This window comes from Apteryx mantelli, chromosome 9 (genome assembly GCF_036417845.1).
Source record: "Apteryx mantelli isolate bAptMan1 chromosome 9, bAptMan1.hap1, whole genome shotgun sequence".
Classification (NCBI taxonomy): Eukaryota; Metazoa; Chordata; class Aves; order Apterygiformes; family Apterygidae; genus Apteryx; species Apteryx mantelli.
In genome coordinates, this window is record NC_089986.1 from 7211504 (window position 1) to 7231871 (window position 20368).

The 20368-nt window shown below is 37.8% G+C and overlaps 1 protein-coding gene across 2 annotated transcripts in view; it reads left to right on the forward strand.

The window, feature by feature from the left end:
• ECT2 (epithelial cell transforming 2) overlaps positions 1 to 20368 on the forward strand; it is a 31580-nt gene continuing 11212 nt past the window's right edge. For both annotated transcript variants that reach the window (XR_010885000.1, XM_067301625.1), the window contains exons 1-20: positions 1 to 31; positions 2981 to 3140; positions 3637 to 3716; positions 3819 to 3911; positions 4926 to 5108; positions 5679 to 5768; positions 6766 to 6873; positions 8009 to 8082; positions 8200 to 8330; positions 9344 to 9459; positions 9653 to 9715; positions 10154 to 10376; positions 11928 to 12064; positions 12800 to 12919; positions 15189 to 15257; positions 16228 to 16338; positions 17335 to 17431; positions 18496 to 18577; positions 19649 to 19727; positions 19913 to 20032. Coding sequence is in view for 1 of the 2 variants with exons in the window: in XM_067301625.1 (XP_067157726.1) it covers positions 3011 to 3140; positions 3637 to 3716; positions 3819 to 3911; positions 4926 to 5108; positions 5679 to 5768; positions 6766 to 6873; positions 8009 to 8082; positions 8200 to 8330; positions 9344 to 9459; positions 9653 to 9715; positions 10154 to 10376; positions 11928 to 12064; positions 12800 to 12919; positions 15189 to 15257; positions 16228 to 16338; positions 17335 to 17431; positions 18496 to 18577; positions 19649 to 19727; positions 19913 to 20032 (2106 nt within the window). In the remaining variant the exon portion in view is untranslated. The remainder of the gene's footprint in view (positions 32 to 2980; positions 3141 to 3636; positions 3717 to 3818; positions 3912 to 4925; positions 5109 to 5678; positions 5769 to 6765; positions 6874 to 8008; positions 8083 to 8199; positions 8331 to 9343; positions 9460 to 9652; positions 9716 to 10153; positions 10377 to 11927; positions 12065 to 12799; positions 12920 to 15188; positions 15258 to 16227; positions 16339 to 17334; positions 17432 to 18495; positions 18578 to 19648; positions 19728 to 19912; positions 20033 to 20368) is intronic.

A 20368-nucleotide genomic window follows, 5' to 3' on the forward strand; every position in this document is an offset into this window, starting at 1 on the left:
GTGGCCGCTCGTGGCGGAGGCTGTCTTTGCGGTTGGTGGCTGGGGAGGGGGGGCTGGTGCCGGGCCTGGGCGCCGAGGAGCGGGCGGGCGGCTGGGTTTGGCGCGGGGACGCGGAGCGGCGTGGCTGGGACGAGGCTGGGGGAGGCTGAGCCCGAGGCGGGCGGCGCTGGGCTGCGGGCGGCCTGGGGAGGGGCAGGCCGAGGTGGGCCGGGGGCGGGGGGGGGAGTTGCGCCGAGGGCACCTGCGAGGCCTAGGCCTTCGTGGGGAGCTCCGCTGCGCTGCACCGCTCCGGGGTCTCCCCGGGCCTTCAGCGGGCTCTGCCCTGCACCTGCTAGCTTCATAACCTTAGAGTAGGTGGTGGTATCTAATCTGGCCTCTGGCCTCCTCCCAACACCACAGCAGCCTGGTCTCTCTACTGGGTGGCTTCTCTGGAGGGAAACAAACAGCGGGGCAAGACTAATATTATCTCCTTGCTTAAAAGCATATATATTTGGGGACGTGGGTGTTATGTAACCTTCAGGCACTCCTCAGGTGACTGGAGTGTCGTTTGTAAGTGCATTGGTGAACTACCTGAATTCTGTAGCGATGGTGCCTCTTGCTGCCTTTTATGTGAGGGGGGGATGTGTTGTTTGTGGCTTCTGTGTACGCTGTTCATTCTCTTCCATTTCTTGGAACTGTCAATGTCCGAGTCCAGTGACTAGTAGTATTATGTCGTTATTTAATCTGTGACACCTATAATAGAGGGTAGTAAAAAAAGTTGGATATGATCACTGTAATAGAGGATTGTAAAAAAAAAAAAACATTGGAAAAGCACATAAAAAATTCCATGTGCAGACCACAGTATGGGCTTCTTCCTGATATACTATGCAGCTCTTTGAAAGTGCATGCTCATGTACAAGTAGTTAGGTATAACAACAGCAGCATGATGGGAATCATATCAGTGCTCCTTTGTGACAGACTTTTTTTTTTTTGGTTAAGAGCTTATAGGGTTTTAATTTAGTTGCACCCTTAACTGGAGCTTTTTTTGTTTGTTTGTTTAATTTTACATAAAATTGCCTGTCCTGTAATAATGACTAACAATGCGGAATCTTCCAAGATTATCCCCTGTCCACATTGCTAAATTAAAAGGTAAATGTGTAACTGTTCCTGATGGTATTTTCATAACCTTCTGGACAGGTGATTCCCTAAAGACCTTTTCTGGATGAGGTTACTTTTTCCTCATGCTAGGTCTTTCTTCTACAAAAGATAAAATCTAGCTGTGTGGCCAGGACCCACTGCTAGGAAACTTGGTTCCATGGAGCCTGCAAGACAAGGCAGCAGTGGAGCAACTAGGGCTTCCTCCTCCTTTAAGGGCTTGGGTTCCTGGCCACAGTGCAACTTCTTTGTCATATGTTTCTCAGGGATCCACTGCTTCAGTGCCTGAACACTGCTCTGTTTTGCTTCAGCTCTTCCCAACCTGTTCTTAGTTATCCTTCTATTGTAGTGCTTGTGGTATCCTTGCAGATAAGGAGAGAAGATAGGCAGAAGAGAGGACCATACTATGCAGAGCTGTGTGTGGCATTATAATTGCAACAAAGCTGGCAGTTTTGATAGTTGAATATACCTAGGCTTATGATAGGTTTGTGGTATTTGCATATTGCTCAATGCAGTGTCAGGAGCTTATCTGATGTGGTATGAAGACATTATGTATCCTATCCAAAGTCTCAGACGTGATCTCCTGAACTCTAGAAGACAAACCCCCCCCCCCCCCCCATATTGCTGTCATGGCAAAACTCCCAGTTTTTAGTCTTCTGATTTTACTTTTCTGCCTAATTGGACAGTCATTACAACACTTGAAAAATGGTGGATGCTGCTATCCTGGGTTTTACTACCTCAGCAGTCCTCTTTCAGGCAATGCTTTAATGTATTATTTTGGGGTTGAGTTTTTAAAAGGGCATTTACAATCATAAGGAGAGCTACTTTCATCAAAGAAATACAGGAGTTATGTCACTACAGCAGTTCAGATACAGAGGGTATTCCAGGTATTGCTATCACTGCACAAATATTTAAATTTGCATGAGTGAGTCACGGGAAATGCGTACTTTTGGATGCACAGAAGAAAAAGTGCTACATTTTGGGCAGGTGTCTTGGAACGAATCTTCTGGTACAAGATTCAGGTAGCTACCTGTACAAAATATGAAAGGATTAAGATTTTTCCAGTGTGCAGCAAATTTGTTTGATGGGCAGGAAGGGCACAGCTATATTCTGTTTGTGAGAAGGTAGAATCTCTTTATCTGAGGATGAATGGGCACTTTTCCTGTGTTATAGTTAATGTAGGACCGTACAATAGATCGTACATCTAGACCTATATATATGCTTATTAACTGCATAGGGACTTTCATTACTTTTGAGGAACCTAGTATTTCTGTGTTTAAGGTCTGCTGCTTATACTCCCTGGGTGGTCACTTTCACTGACTCTAATATTAAACCAAAGTAATGCTGCCCAGTTCACCTAAAAAGGGAAATTTTAGCAAGATGCTTTATGTACCCTAATTCTTCTACTAATGTTCTAGATCAACAATGCTAATCTTTGTCTCATATCATGCTCATAATTAATAGTTTATCAGTGAAGCAAACAAGTGATTTCACCTTGTCAGTGTTTTATGATGAAATGTTTTTTTGGTGAACACTAGACTCCTTGTTTCCCTGCTGCTCGGTTCAAGTCCCCCCTCTGTGCAGCTTTCTGTACAAATGAATGATTTCTGTGGCGAGCAACCTGCCTAAAACCATTTCTGTAATAGGTTTGTTTTCAGTCCTTTCTGTGAGGTTTTGACTCCTGGTATTCTTTCAGAATTACTCTAGCAGTGTGAGTGGGATTTTAGTAAGAGTCTAAATGTTTTTTCAGAAGTCTAAAGTTGCTTGATTGCCTTATTCATAGGACTCTTCTTATTAATGAGCTTTTTTTGCAGTTGAAACTTAAATTATTGCATCTGTCTTCTAGGTGCTGAAGAGAGAAACTTAAGACTTAATCATGGCTGACAACAGTACACTGATGTCTGAAACCGGGAGGAGTCTCTTGGCTGATTCTTCTGTTCTAGATTCAAAAATTATAGAAAACTCAAAAGAGAACATATTTCCTGGATCTGTTTTGGATGTTGAAGGTAATGGGAGAAGTCAGTTTTAATACTATCATATTTTTACAGCGACTTTTTAGATATTTGGTAGTTTTGGAAAACTGAAAGTGTTTTGCTTAACGACAAAATTTTATGTAGTGTAATTATAGTATTTCTATTTGCCTGTAATGCAGTAGCCAAAATCCAGTGGCCCTTTTCTGGATTAAAGACCATGGAGGCAACACTTGTCCCTTCCTCCTCAGGTTTTTGAAAGCTGTATCAGTAAAGGGAGAAAAAGCACAAGATGATTAACTTCACTTCTAAAAGTTGGGATGTATGATCAGTTAGGTATGCCTAAATAAAAGGACAGGCTTCTTAAGGCAACATTTATTTTTAAGATCTAGCTTGTTCCTGATTTAAAAAAAAAAAAAGAAGGTATTTTGACAGGATACAGTCAACCTTTTCTTTACATTATTGCTTGATTTAGGACCAAGATGGATTTTTCTATTGAAATATGAATATTATCTTTGTTTTTTCTAAACAGAAGAAATGCCTCAAATAGAAACAAGAGTGGTTCTGGTTCAGGAGGCAGGGAAACGTGAAGAGCTTCTGAAAGCCTTGGAGGTATGTGGGTCTGACATAAAACAGTCACCATAATGAGATGGTGCAGTTTTAGACTCCCCTAGTAACTTGCTGATTTTGTACTAAAGTTCTCCTCTTCCACAGACCATTAAGATAATGGAAGTACCAGTTATAAAGATAAAGGAAACTAGTCCTGGTAAATCAGAAGAAAAACTAATAAAAAGTATTATTCATATGGTATGTCATGCAATTAAGCACGTGTGATTGCATGCAGCATGTTGCACTTCACTGGGACTGAAATGTGCAAATATGTTTATTTTCTATTAACTGGGCATAGTGGTCACAAAATAAGCTAATGTTTCTGATAGTGTCATTTGAAGCTCACGTCAAAATTGGCACTTTTTTTTTTTAAACACTTTCTCAACTATGGAAGTAATATCTGCAGATCTTACTTAGCTGTGTTTTCTAACAAGGGGATAGAAAGATCAAAGGAGGCATTCAAATGCATGCTTATATTCAATCAACACTTTCATAAGTTTTTGCTATGAACTGGCTTCGTAATTGGTTAATTGACCTCTCTATTTCAGTTGAGAGCCGCACTTAAAATTAAGTGTGAAAAGTGGTTCTCTGTTTCTTGATGTGAAAAACCTAGAAAAGAAAATTTGGAAGTAATGATTGAAATTGGAACAGACCAAATTTTTTTTTTTAACCCTTTAGAAATATCAAGAAATGAACTAAATTGATTTCTGTACTTTAGATCTTATGCCACATGAGGCTTGCTTCTGCAAGCTCTCCTTGTTAAACTGTAGCTGATGGTAGTATCCAGAAGTACCTTAGGCTGTTCTGACAATCTAGAAGGAGAAATTTCATTAAGCATGCGTGCTTGATTAGGGTTCTCCCCCACCCTCCATGTATAGATTTTTGCCAATACTATGTTGTGTGTGTGAACTGATACTTAAACTACTAAAATAACTACAATTCTTGTTCTTCAAAAGAAAGAATTGTTTTAAGAATTTTTTAGGTGCAGTTCGTAGCTATTCTTATGCTAAGGAATGATGCAACTCATCTAGCTTTGACAAATACATCTTAAGAGGCTGTCAGTGAAATCTGAACGGTCTTTGCATTTACCTTTTTTTCTTTGCTTTTTTCCCCTCTACTGGTCCAAAATAAAAATGAGTTGAATTATGATGCTACTTTAAATATGTTGCTTGAATGATGCTTCCCTTCCTCCCCCAACCTCTATAAATCAAGGAAATTAAAGTGCCCTACATAAAGATGGACACAATAGAAGAGCTTGGAGATTCTGATTCCCCAGAGTTTGAGACAGTGTTCGTTGTAACAGACTTCCAAGATTCTATCTTTAACAACCTCTACAAAGCAGACTGCCGTGTTGTTGGACCTCCAGTAGTACTGCACTGTGCACGGAAAGGAGAGGTACGTGCTTTTTATGAAATCAGCCGAGTAGTTCTCTCATACAGCAAGTTCTAAATATTAAGTGTTCAAAACAAAATCCTTGTATGTTTTGCTTTGCCAGTCACAAGTATTCTCACTAAGAGAATTTTGAGGAAAGCAGATTTCTAATACCGTTTTAGAGTATTGTGTTAGAGTATTGAGTGAGAAGGACAGGTAGACAGTCGTAAGACTACAACTACTGCAGTAGTTGTGGAAGTTATTGACCCAACAGCTGGGATTATGCCATTATGAAAGGCAGCGTGCAAATGATGGTCTAGCAGACCCTTTATATTTCCAAAGGCTTTTACATAGAAGGAGGTGGGTTGGGGAAGAAAAAAAGGGTGGAGCACTGCCATCAGGACTTGAGGATGCTCTAGTTGCTTTATCAGAACGCTGGCAAGTCTGAAGCTGAAGCATAACTGAGTGCACAGACTTGAATTAGTGTATAATGCATTTTCATACTAGGAACAGTAGAACTGTGTTAAAGACGATGTTAAATTTTTATTAGAAACTGCATGCATTTTACTAATAAACCAACTACTTCTGTTTCAGCCTTTACCTTTCTCATGTCGTCCACTGTACTGTGCAAGTATGTTGAACTTGGTACTGTGCTTTACAGGATTCAGAAAGAAAGATGAATTAGTAAGATTTTTTTTTTCACCTCTTTGTTTTGGATTGGTAAAACTATGTTTAACTTAATTTCAAAATACTCTTCAGTTCTATCACCTAGGGTTGGTTTAACCATGACTAGAGGTCCTATGGAGGAATGAGTTGCATTTGGGTTTTTGTTTTTCTCCCCAAAGAAGTGATATTTGAGGGTGGGAACAAAACTGTTTCCTTGTCCAGGTCCTGTGATATGGCTTTTGAATGCCATTAAACAATTGAAATTCGACAGGTCTTAAAGATTTGTCAGTGTAAACTTCAGATAAGATACCCTTTACCCAATAACATCCTCTTACTTGTACAGGCAACGGTGTGGTTGAATAAAACTTTGGAGCTCTATTCAGAGCACCTAATGGCCATGCTGTCTTGTATTTTAGTCTTGGCATATCTGAGTACTAAGTGGTTAGTTACTCTAGCACTTTGCTTTTCTGTTTTAGTGATGCAGTTGGCACTTAATTTCCATATTAGACACCTGGGAATTGGTAATATGGCTCTATATCTTCATCTGGACAAGAAGATGTATGAAAATTATACCTAGTGTTAGGGCTAGTAGTTAGGTTTGATCAGCTGGATTCAAACTGGACAGATTGCACTTTTTTTTATGTAAACTTTTGGCAATTGTTTCAGGTAGAATTGGCCATATCAGTGATGGATAACATGACTCTCTTTTCTAGCATGTGAAAAGGCAAAGGCATTATGTATGATGATCACGAGAATAGTGGTGGCTTGGATGGTCTTCCTCAAGCTGCACAGCAAGGCCGTATAAAACCTTAAGAAAGGGGTTACCAGTTCTTCCAGTGTACCAGCTATATCTTCTTAACAGTTTGTTTTAACTCCAGAACAAAATGGAGCGTTTCATTCCTAATCGTTTGGTGTACCTCCTGCAAGTGACATTGTAAACCATGTTTGTACCTCTTTCACTCTGCACCACATACTTCAAAAGGTGTACTGAAAATTTTTCACCTTTAATTTTCAGGTTAAGCTGGTGACCTTGGTTCATCATATGGGTGGAATTATTCGAAGAGACTTTAGCTCAAAAGTTACACATCTGGTGGCTAACTCAACACAAGGAGACAAATTCAGAGTATGTAAGCTTGAGTTGATGCTCCAAGGAAACTTTCAGAATTCAGCTCTTGTAGACTGAGTCTGTAATTTATACTTCAGTTTGTAAGTTACTGCTTTTTCTGTACTAACAACAATGAATTGTTAACTGCAAGCTTATCTCCATCTGGTGTTGAGCTTTGACACCTTTTTGTCTCTAATATTGTTCCAAATAATAGAAATTGCTTGAATGCAGGAAAGTTTATAATAGACCGGTATAGTAAATAACAAGAACCAAAATGCTTAAGTACTAACATTATCTTCGCATCAACCAAAAAATGTTTATATTACAATATGCCTACTTTGTTTGCCTATCCAAATGATAAGCTTCAAAGTAACTTGCGAAATACTGAACCCAATTTTTGTGCATCTTCTCTTAAAAATTATTTTTGTTATATTAAGAAAGACTTGAAAGCTTAAATACTGCTTTTTTTCTAACTGCTAATAACATCAGAATGGCATCCTTCAGGACATCTTCAGTTAAGTAGTGAATACAATTTAATTTGCAGCTTGCACCATAGATGAGTGGGCATAGCAATGCCAACGTAACCTCTCTTGACTCTCCCTTGTTTGAATTGTTAGTCAGCTGTTGCTTTTTTTTTTTCCTAGTTTGTCTTTCTAATCTTCCAGTTGAAGGAGTTTCTAATTCAGTTCAAACATTCCTTTCTGCCAACTCAAAACAAAAAAAGTAGGAGAACCTAACAATCTTTCTCAAGTAGTCATGGAAGTCACCTTTGGAATAGTTGTCTTCTCTTTAGTGAAAGCAGGCTGGGCTGCTTGTCTTTATACAAAGTATAGAAAGAAGAAGAATGGTCCTGCGCTCAACTGGAACTGGGATTTGGTTTTGCATTTTTGTGAGTGGTGAAGTATATCAGGCTAACAGTGCACTTCTGAGTAAATGTTGAAATAGCTATTGATAATATCTGTTAGTCACTGCAGAGTTAATATATTGTAACTTTTAACTGTAAAAGCACTGTCAAACATTATTCTTGAAAGAATATGTTCATCTTTTGCAGTATTTGTCTTAAAGTAAAGGTAATGTTATGAATTTTTCTTGATATGGAAAGGACTTAAATGGACAATTCACTTGTTACAGCTTGTATCTTCCTGTTTTGTAGATTGCTGTGAGTCTAGGTACTCCTATCATGAAAGCTGAGTGGATTTATAAGGCTTGGGAGAAAAGGAATGAAATGTAGGTGTTTGCTTTCCCTCCCCCAAACTTACACCTGGTTTGTTAGCAGTGTTGTAAACTTGTGTTTAAAGTTACATACCACTGATTTAGTGGCTCTTTCTGTGCATCTCTTTTCAGTGATTTCTGTGCAGCTGATGATGACTTTAGAAATCAGTTCAAGGTTCCTCCCTTCCAGGACTGCATGTTAAGTTTCCTTGGGTTCTCTGATGAAGAGAAAACTAACATGGAAGAAATGACAGAAATGCAAGGTTATTGTTTATGAAAGTTAACCTATGGGAAAAGAATGGGGATTATATCTGATAAATATTTCACTAGTACAAATATTTCACTGAAGCTAAAATGCTGGATCATGAATCCTAAAGTTTTAATGAAGAATCTTCAACTTTGAAAGCCAAATTGCTTTTTAGATGTCAGTGTGAGCATAAGTTTCTGTAAATACTAAAGACTTTAAACTTCCAAGTCTGAATGAAACTATACAATTTTAAAAAGAAATAATTACAGGATGCTTGAAGCTATCCTGGAAAATCTGCTACATACCATGTATTTTCTGCTTAAGTTCTGATAAGTTTTGTGTCAAGTAACTTTGTACATGCTTTCTGTGAATTATATAATGTTTACAATTTTGATATGAAGCATCACTGGAAGATTTTCATATTTTGGTAGTGTAGTACAATGCAAAGAATCTTATTGACAGTAATGACCTAACAGATCACTGACAGTCTCCAGTCCTGTATTTCTAAAGTGTACAAACAGAACTACAGAAATGGAAATAGAGCAAGCTTGTAACAGCAAGGCTTCCTCAAAAAAGATTAAAGTTGGGTAGTTTTGCTTTTCTTCCTGACCTCTTTTACCTAAAACTACTTGTAAAGTTGTGACATACACGGGTTGTGTATGTCTAGCTTGTGGATATAGTTAGAGTGACTATTCCTGGCTTGCTCTTCTAAAAAACAAGAAAAGCTTTTCAGACGAATGCTGCATTTACCACTAGAGAGGTTTTAAAGCCCTCTGAACTCCAGGTTCTCTTGGCTTTTCAATGCATACTTCACTATTTCATGCTACATCCTACTTACTGCCAGCAGTAGACAGCTTTTAGGATCGGGGTGTAACGTAAGCCCAGCAACCGACTGGCGCACTAAAGAGTTCACCTCTCCTTGGTTCTTCTCCCACTAATATTAGGTGTCACAAAACTATTAAGTAAGCTACTAATTTCTAAATGTAATCTTCTGAAGTTCTGCTAGTTCATCTTATTTTCTTTATCTAGGAGGACATTATTTACCAGTTGGTGATGAAAGGTGCACACACTTAGTGGTTGAAGAAAATACAGTAAAAGATCTTCCATTTGAACCTTTAAAAAAGCTTTATATTGTAAAGCAAGAGGTAAGTATTGATAAATTCTTAAAAGAATATTACCATATGCTACCCAGTATGTGAGACAAATTTACCTTTTCAGAATAAGCCACATGTTTGCATATGGGTATGCAAGCTATCTTAATTTAAATACATATTTTGAATGTTCTTAACTGCATGTGAAGCCCTATAATATGTTGGGTTTGTTTTCTTCCTTCTTCAGTGGTTCTGGGGAAGCATTCAAATGGATGCCAGAGCTGGGGAGTCCATGTATTTATTTGAAAAGGTATGTTGAACTCATGCAGTAAGGAGCTTGTAAAATTAGCATTTGCAGTAGGAGTCGGAGATTTAACTTCTTAAAGCAACATTTAAATTCCAGATAAGCCATTATAAATTTTACACCTAACATGCTAATTTGAAGAATGTAAGTGGCCTGCCTGTCTGCTCTTGACTTAGCAACTAATATATGGTTCTCTTATGCTTGCCATGTGGAATTTGCTAGCATTGGAAAACCTTTTTCCTGCTTCCAAAAGGTCAAACTTATTATTCAGACAAATATTAGTGTAGCTTCCAATTAAAAGTAAGTGCTTTGTCTGGATTCCCTAAACTTTCCTAAGAAGAATTTCGTGAACTCATCTCTAAAACTAACCCATCATCTTTGCACTGAGTTGAGCTGGAAACAGCAAGTGAAAATATGAAGCTAAACTTTCTTCTTTTTCTACAGTCAGAGAGTCCGGGCCTCAAAAAGTCTGTGTCACTGCTTTCTCTGAATACACCAAACAGCAACCGTAAAAGAAGACGTTTGAAAGAGACTCTTGCCCAACTGACCAGAGAAACTGATATGTCTCCGTTCCCTCCTCGGAAACGCCCATCAGCTGAACACTCGCTTTCCATTGGGTCCTTGCTGGATATTTCTAACACTCCAGAGTCAAGTACTACCAATGGAGGTAGAGCTAAAACCTTCATTCAGACACATTTGCAATGATTAGGAGCTCGCTGCAAGTTGTACAAGTCATAATGGTAGTGGTGGGGGAAGTCTTACAGGTTCTGCTACAGGTTTCCTGAGTAATTCCAGGCTTTCTCCTTTTCAAAGTATGTAGAAAGCAGAATAAGAGTGAGTGAGGAATTCAGATGCAGACAGAGGCCAGGCTGCCTCCTGTCATCATAATAAGCGTATTCAAATCTGAAGGAAAACAAGGAAAGATTTGCAGTTGATAAATAGAAAGCACAGGACAGCATTACTCAAAAATGCTTGGAATACTCTGCTGAAAATCTGCAGCAAATAAGCAATGTAGTTAACAGTAAACCATCTAAAAACCCCTGCAGTAGGATACTCAGAGATGAGGACAAAGGATCCTTTCCTAAAGGAACTAAAGGGAAAATTCCTGCAAAGCCCACTCCTCCTGGACCTTTGAAGTGTTCTGTTGAGGTAACCCTATTTATGCCAACAAACTGTGTTATACTCAAAACTTCACAAGAGTATAAATCGCCATCTTGTTTTGATCAGTTAATTGGCAAAGAGCTTTTAATGTTTTTGTGCATAGTTCTTGTGGAAGAGAGGAAACTGCAAAATCGTGGATTAGTCAAAAGCTGGTACCTGAGTTTAAAAACAAGTCTCAGTTCCATCGTACGGAGGAGGTATCAAGAGTTACTACTGGTAGAAAACTGTATACAGCTCAAATAAGTAATTTCCATGAGGCACAGCCTGTAAGTGATAATTCAGAAGGAATGCAGTAAGGATCAGCCTACTCTCAAAGACCAGCTTTCTTAGATAATGCTAATGCTCTTGTATCCCCTGACATGGAAGTTTCTTCTAATACAACATCAGCAGGCAGTTTCAGAAAGATTGCTATTTTGAAAACTACAGGTAAGGTACTTATTTCAGACTAACTGTGATAGTAGTGAACTTTGACATCAGAATGATTGAGTAAGGTTCTCTGCTATCAAATACACATATAAGTATTAAAAACTAAGAGTGCCCCAGATTGCCATCAGGTTAAGCTTTAAGAGATAATGACTTGTGTCTCTAATTTTTTTTCTAATAGGATAAAACATTGTAAATTTGGAAGGGAATACTGATCGTAATAAATGGCTTTGAGCTACATACTTAATGCAAGGGTAGTTGGCAGCTGAAAGATAACTGCTTACATGGCAAATTAAAAATAGAAAAATACATATGTACATACCATATGTATAAATAATGTTCAGCATCTAACCCTCAGTTTCTATGTAACATGAGAAGGTTAAGTCATTGGACGACCAATAAATGGTCTACCAGTTTAAGATTAATTTTGAAGAATAATATATTATTGTTACTATTTTACAATAGGGCTGTAATAAAGTAATTCTCTAAAGACTTCTGTTACCTGCAGAATAACCTACAGAATAGCTTAATAAAGGCCCTGAGAATTTTGAAGGTTTCTGTCTTTAAGGGTGAGCTTTACAGGGACTGTGTTGTAATAGAGCTCTGTTCTCTTTTGCTAATATCTCCTCATCAGAAACACCAAAATCCTGTGCAAGGCCTTCTAAAAACTCAACTCCTCTGCCACTGAAGCAGTCTGCAAGATGGCAGGTTGCAAAGGAATTGTATCAGACAGAAAGTAACTACGTTGATATCCTCACAACAATCATTCAGGTAAGCTGGTTTTAAAGCAGGTGCTTTTCTTCAGCTATAATAAGACATCTAGCGTTTTAGATCAGTGGGTATTTTTCCCCTTCCCCTGCTTCCTCCCCCGAACCTGTGATCCTCAGCCTTTTGAGGGTTTGGGAGTTTTGGAGGTCCATAAAAGACAATAGTGGAAAGTAAGTCTTGTGTCAGTAAAATGATGTGTTAAAAACATTTATTATCTAAATCAAAAAGGCTGAACTTATAACCTTGGATCTGTAGTGGGGTTTGTAGTTGGTATGGAAATACCAAACTTCAAGAAAATAGTATCTTCATGACTCTAGTTTTTAAGGTATTAGTAAAGGGGTCTTTTTTAAGATACTCCAGGAAGATCAGAATAGCAAACAGCTTAGATGAAAAGCTTCAGCTCTAGGAAGTTCATTTCCACTGCAGCTGATCAAATACTTAAAAAATGAGTTAAAATGTGTCTGAGTAGAAAAAGAGATGAAAGGAGGTTAAGCTGTAGTGACGTGTAGAACAGTGCTTGTGTCTTAAAGCCCCTCCTCTATAACAGTTTGCTAAATGGATGCAGAATGCCTCAAGGTTGTGCAGAAAAGTGTGATCTGGAAGAAAAAGACTACTTTCACAACTGCTTCTAACCCAGTGAGGGGAGGATGGGAGGGAGAAGAGAAATTAGTAAATGACTCTGTTGGTCTCTTTCTTTCTCTGTCTCTTCCCCCCTCCCTCTATCCTCTAATTCATCAGTTGTTTCAAGTACCGCTGGAAAAGGAAGGACAACTTGGAGGACCAATCCTTGCACAGGAAGAGATCAAGACCATATTTGGCAGTATTCCAGATATTCTTGATGTGCACACTAAAATCAAGGCAAGCTTTTTCTGTAACAACCCCTCTGTAGGGAAAGTTTTGACACTGACTCAGAATGTTATCTGCATGCTTTAAGTCATATCTGCTGGATGGATATAAATTCACCTAGTATGTTGTGTACTGTTCAACCTATGGAGTTATGCATGAATCCAAAATGCATTTTAGGATTTAACACTTATTTGTAAATGTGAGCTGGAATCTTGAGTATTTTGCATGTAATTAATATTGCCATTCATGACCTGGCTTGTCCTGTTCCCATTTCATTACCTCTTCCAATAAGAGGTCTTCCATAACCTATGCAAAATTGGTCAAAAGGGCCAGTGGTCTTAAATGGGAAGCTAAATCTCACAGTGCTTTTAACATGTGTTTCTACTAAAGCAAAGAGCAAGGACTCTTGCAAGGATAGCTAAAGCTCTGGAACTAAAAAAGAAAATTCCTTATTTTTTTTTTTTCTGGCCTCTAGACATATTCCTGTAAGGTATCTTCATGTTAAAGAAAATTGGCTTTTATCACCTAGTAGGAAAAACTTACTCTTCCTTAAAGGGTTTTGAGCCAGTTTTCAAAAATTACCATCTCCTTAAAACTGGCTTAGATTTCCACCTCTAAAGATGTTGACCTGATATCGAAGCCCATTAAGTGCTGACTAAAGTTCCCTATCAGATTGTATTCTTGAGTTCTCTTAATTTCTTTTAACATATGTTTTGATTTGGATTTTAAGCTCTCTGCTACAAGAAACCACCACTAGGTCTCACAGCAGATTGTTGCTGGTGTTCATCAAATATGAAGTCATAAAATCTCTGTTAAATAATGGCATATATCTGTTCCTGTCTGCATTTAACAATAGGCTCCTAAAAAAAAGGGGCTTGAGGACTGATGCTTGTAACTCAAAGTGGGTTTTTTGTTTTTTAATTCTTGGGATCATGTCTAGTTAATCACTGATAGCTATTGATATGTACCCACAGAGATAAGGAGAGGAAAGCAGAGCATGTTTGCTCGCGTGACAACTAGGATTGTACAGCATGCGCTGTAGACAAAAGTTGCATGGATGTGGTCGTTGTCTGCTTTCCTTCCTCTTCAGTGTGATTAAGATAAGAGGATAGATGGCAGAAACAAACCCATGTTAATGATGGATCCCCTTCACTTGAGGTGAATCCTGAACTTTGGTTGTGCCCTTGTGGCCCTGTTATAAGCTGACAGTGAATAAGCTTGATCCTTATCAAGCTGATACAAGCTTAACAGCTTGATCTCACTTTCCTTGACACCCTGGTGCAGCAAGTGAGGGAAATCTACGCTAGTTCTGCTTCAATCCTGCCTTCTATTATGGACTTGGAATCCTATACTAGTTTTGCACTCTTCTAATTACAATTAATTCAATTTTACATATACTCTGCATATACTTTTTTAAACTTCACTTGATGTGTTCAGTAGTTTAGTGGACACAGTGGTGTTGTCTTGTGGCAGAGTTGTCTAGTACTGATGCACTGCTACACTCTGCTTGCATTGCTTCAAAGCTGTATGTTTGGTTTGACAGACCAGAGGCTTAATCAGAAGTTGCTTAGATTTTAGGATTGCCTGTTTTATTAGCTGTATGTTTCCATGCTGACTATATGCTTGGCAGAACACTGGTCCATCTTACAGCTTTATGGAGTTCACATTCTAGCAGGGTTAAGATATGCAGTAAATGGACCAGTGTTAGAGATCTGGAATGCTGGGATTTTATTATTATTATTATTATTATTACTTACTATTTTAACGCTACATATGCTAACAAAGTACTGTTTGTCTTCTGTGGTGGCAAAGTGTTTAATAATTCAATAACTTTTGCTTTACAGTCTTTATTTATAGTGTTCCTCGCAACAGTATCCTACAGATAAATATCTTCTATGTATCCTCACAGTTAGTCTAGCTTTTGCTTCTGGTAAATGTAATTCTTCTAAACTAGTTCTCCATATTCATGTCTCCTGTCTCAACTTTGGTTGTAACTTGGATTTTATTTTGAGTTAGAACTAGAGAAGAAACTTAACTAGAGAGGTCTGGTCAAGAGGAGTTGACGAGCTGTTAATCAGATATATCAGTTAAGAGTAGTAAATGTCTTCTTGCCCAGCATAACTATACTCAACAGTTCTCTTTTATGTAGCAAGCAAAGTGTGGCAGTTGGAATGGCATGCAAACTATCCCACAGTATATAAATATTATGTACAGAGGCTTGTGATGGCTGTTTTGGTTGGATGGCTCATATTTTCTTCTCCCACCCCTGCATATATTTTAGGAAGACCTGGAAGATCTTATGATGAATTGGACTGAAAGCAGAAGTATTGGTGATATCATTCTTAGATATGTAAGTTTGTTTCTCACTTTATGCTTTAGATCTACTACAGACTATTATCTTTTATAGATAAATAATCTACTTGTAGGAACTGGCAAACACAATTAAATCACTGTTGAGTGGGAAAGAAGAGTACTAGTTTATCTTGCTGCATTTTCTGTTTAGAATTAGTATTTACAAGTTAGATGATACAGTTAGCTTGTAGAGGTAATCCAAGCTTACACAATCAAGCTGAAATGTATATACCTGCGCACTTGTAATAGATGTGGTTTGAGAACTTTAATTCAAAACAGTACAGACATGCTTTTCCCTCAGATGTTAAGAAGGACTCTTCCTGTAAACTTAGCTGTCTGTTGCTTCTGATCAGTAGTAAAGAATTTGGAAAAACTGCTTTTCACAGGAACACCTTGCATTCCTCCTTCAAGCGTTGAAATATAAAAGTGCATAAAGACTCCTTGTTTTCCACAGTACAGAATGTGCAGGACAGGGAAACTAGGTCTGGGACTGCAATGCATTTTAAGATATGTCTGCTAGACCTCTTGTGCTTTCACTGACTTGATCCTATTGGGGCAAATGGTGCTTTGCTTTCAAAAGTTCTGTCTTAAACATTGCTTGTGATGGCCTAATGTTTCAAAGATGATAGTATGCCATGGGGAAAATATCTGTATGCAACTTGCAAAATTCTTGCCAAAAATATCTTGCTAGGTGAGGATCTGCCTTTTCCTTGAGAGCTGCTCAGCAATTTTTGTCACATCATAAGTACTTGACTTTTTCTTTAGAGCTGTCTGCGTTTAATCAACAACATTAAATCTTGGCATCTGGCATGCAAAATATCTAGCTTGTGTTGTGAGCTTGCATGTTTTTATTACTATTTTTATTAAACTATGCCTTTGAGTAGCTTTGTATATCTCAGGGCATATTAATATATGGACAATGCTACATGATATGTAAAGCAGAGACATAACAGTTGTTTATCTTTCAGTCAAAAGACTTGTTGAAAACATACCCTCCATTTGTGAATTTCTTTGAAATGAGCAAGGAAACTATTACAAGATGTGAAAAACAGAAGCCAAGGTTTCACGCCTTCCTAAAGGTAAGTGTCTGTGAAACTAAGTTTTTAAGTAGAATGTGGAGACTCATCACCAAGTAAACTACTTAACGCAAAAGGTGGAAGAATGTAGAACTGAGAAAGCTTGGAGGAATGTGAACATCTATTGGCAAAATGGAAAAAGGAAGGGATTTGAACTCCAATCCCTCAAGCTCTTCAGAAGACTTTTCTTTCTTAAAAGGTCCAATTGGTCCCGTCCCTGTCCCCCCCTGCCCGTTATGCAACTTCCAAACTATTTGGATTGTATGAATCTATTAATGAAAAAGTAGATTCTGATTATACTCTCTCAAATACATGCTTTACTTTTCTGTAAAGATAATTAGAGCTGCTTCTCTTTCATTGGTTCCTCTCTATGTGCTTAGAAGACTTGTATTTCTTAAAGTAACTTAACTTACCTTCATCAGCTGTAAAGTTTCAGGGGGGTAGAATCTCTCAACATTCTTGTGACTAATGAATAGGAGCATAACAGTGGAGATCTAGGGAAAAAGATGATCTCATCTATTAATGTGTATAGTTCATTAATAGTGCAGTACGACTTAAACTCCTCTTTTGTATCTGACGAGTGTCTGTCAAATAATGGGGTAATCAAACTGACAAATTTCACTTCCTTTTTTTCTGAGATACAGGGGATTACATCCAAATACTGATAACTAAAAGATGGGGAAGCGAATGAGAATGCTCCCCATCCCCAAACCTTAGCATCAGCATCTGGAATATGGACTGTGAGGGGATGATAATATGGACAATTTAAAACTAGATATTCTGAGAACATAAAGGGGTAAATACTAAAAATACTGTGTAGATTTGAATACAACATGTTTTTTAACGTGATCTGTTAGTGACTGAGCATCAAGAGCATCTGTGTTGCGCAGTTCCCCAAAATTTTTAACACAATACTAGTTTCAAGGAAAACAACTTTTCTCCTGTTTTTCATTGGAAAAAATAAGAATTATTTCCTTTCTCCTCTTTCTTCTCCCACAGATAAACCAAGCTAAACCAGAATGTGGCCGTCAAAGCCTAGCTGAACTCCTTATCCGTCCTGTTCAGAGGCTGCCTAGTGTTGCTCTGCTTCTAAATGGTAATCTAATGATATTGTGTATTTTTGCATTAGTCTGTCTATGAAGGTATTAAAACTAAGAAAATGGCTGCTTTTGTCATAATTAGGAATGGCTTTCCTCACTAAAGCAAGTCTGATGCTGAGTGTTAATCGTGCTAAGTGGCAGTCAACAAGACCAATTACTGAATAAAACATACTTTTGGCTAAATTTCAGTTGTTCATATATTTGGCTGCAGCATGCAGGTAGGGGAAAAGTGTGCTCTGATAAGCTTTGTCTTTTCAAATATAAATATAATTTAAATTCAAATGCAGCTAGCTAGAGACAAGGCTTGAACTTCATGTATCCCACTTGGTATGAAACACTTGCTCTAATAGTGATTATCTATTTAAAAATAAATCTTAAAAACACCTTTTGTTTTAGTTAGGAAAAGGTTTCTATGTCTATCTTCTCACTTTAGGGAAAACAGCACATAGTCTGGTTGACTTTGAATAGTTTGGGAGTTGAGTGGTGTGTGTATGGGAGGGGATTTTCTAATGAGATGCATGGACAATTGCTGCTTAGTCTACTTCACCACTTAATCAAGACTGTCTGAACTCCAAGATAGCAGTGATTTCTTCAGTTATCTCCTTTGCTTTATGGCCTAAGCTGAAATTTTCTGTGTTTCTTTTGAGATGGGAGTGGGGCGGGAAAAGGGAGGAATAGTGTTGGGGATAATGCTGACTTTGAGGTAAGTCTCGGTGGATAATAATGCCTATAGAGGGCCATCTTAACTGGCTGATTATGGTACACTTAACATCCAGCTAAACTTGTATCTGGAGGCTGGATAAAAAAAGTGTTCAGCATCAACCTACACATACAGTTGTGCATAAGTAATTGAACATGTGTGTGACTTTGAAGAATACTCTAAACTGACCTTTAGTGGGCTGCAGTGGTAATTCATGGGGATGAAATAGGTTTTTAAGTGTGAAATTGTGTTAACTTCAAAGCAAACTGTCTTCCTATTTTTACTTTTCCATATTCTCAAGATCATTAGTTTTTAAGGGCCTGAAAATTTATAATGCTATTCTTCTCCTTAAAACTGTAGATCTTAAGAAGCATACAGCAGAAGAAAACCCAGACAAAGTAACTCTAGAGAGAGCTATTGAATCATTAAAGGAAGTGATGACGTAAGTGATATTCATTTTATGAAACATACTGCTATACATATAGATTTATCAGTTCTTTCTATATTGCTCTAACTTGGAGCATATTGTTGCCATACATTTAGTCTCCATGTAAGTATACATAATTGTACATGTTCTTCAGAGTGTGGTGACTACCATGATTGTTACAGGATTCCCCTTCAAAAGAATGGATGGAGGGAAAACAGAATATGAAAGGTTTAAACTATATCTCTGCTTTACCAGACCAGTCTCCCTTTTGCTGCTGTCATGCTCATTCTATACCAGAGCTTTTAAAGGAGTCTGTGGTGTTGTCATCCAGTACTTCTATCTGAACAACTGCTGACTCCCTGCCTCAGCATGAAGTTGAATTTTTGAATTTTCTCTGTTCTGTTCCAACCCTTTTATTTCTATATGTTCCTTCCATAGTGGAAGAAATGTGGTCTTTAAATCTTGAGGTATATGTGTGTTTCCACTGAGAGAACGTGCTGCTGGTGGAAGATTAGTCTTTTTTAGTGGTCCTGTCTTAGCTACTCCTGGCATCACTCTGCCAGTTAAATAGCTTTAGCTTTAAGCTAATTAGGTAAGTCTCACTTCTTTTGAAGTGTAACGTATGCTTCCATCAATGAGACAGCCTTTGTTATTTGGCAAATGTTTAATTTTAACAACAAAACTTTTTTTTTTTTATATAGTAATTATACTTGCACTTGATCCTTGAGCTCAGTGAGCTGTAGCTCTGGCTTGAGGGAAACTACAGGATATAAAGAACTGTATTGGATTGGTCCCTAGTTCAAAATCTGTCTGTAAAAATTATGTATTAACCAACTGATTATATTAGCTACTGATAACATGCACAAGAGTGTTGTTCTAGATCTGAAGTTTCCTATATACTTAGCATATGGTATTTGGGCATTTTTTTCCTAAATGATCAAGTGTGGTTGATTTTTGCATTTTCCATTACTGCTGTATGAACTATATCTCTTAATGTTCAACTTCATTAGTTTTATACATCCTAAATACAGTGCATTCATTTACTGTTGCTTGATACTGAAAATAAATATAATATGCTTCCTTCAGACACATTAATGAAGACAAAAGAAAAACAGAAGCACAAAGGCAGATCTTTGATGTTGTCTATGAAGTTGATGGATGCCCAGTAAGTAAATTCTCTGAAGTTGTGGACCTGTAAAATGACTGAGCGCTAGTTTGCTCCTTTTGCAGAAGTACTTAAGGTTAAAAGGCAATGGTACTGTTTAAACAGATTTCCAGTATTAAGTTGCAAGTGGTAATTCATCCCTTGAATTAAATGCTTAATGAGCTTTTTTTGCTTCTATTATGTAGGCCAATCTCTTGTCCTCTCACCGAAGCTTAGTTCAGCGTTTGGAAACTGTTGCGCTTGGTGATGACCTCTGTGACAGGGGAGAGCAGGTCACACTCTTTCTGTTTAATGATTGTCTAGAGGTAAGATTACTATGTAAGTACATCTTGTGAATTGAATTACAAAATGCTTGATGCTAAACAATACAAACAAGTAAAATTTAGAAGCATTGTGAAGCATAATTAAGTCAGGGCAATCTGATAGTGCAATGCATGCTGATGTTACTTTTATGGTAGCTATTGTATAAGCGAACACGAGCAGCTAGTCAGTTCTGGATGGTTGTTTTGCAGCCAGATCAAAAAAATGATAGTGAAGAGCAATGAAAGGCATTTTTGTCTAGAAAAGGGAATTAACATTGCTTCCTGGAAATAAGACTAGTACTTTTAATATGTTGTTTTGAAAACTGGCATCATAGATGA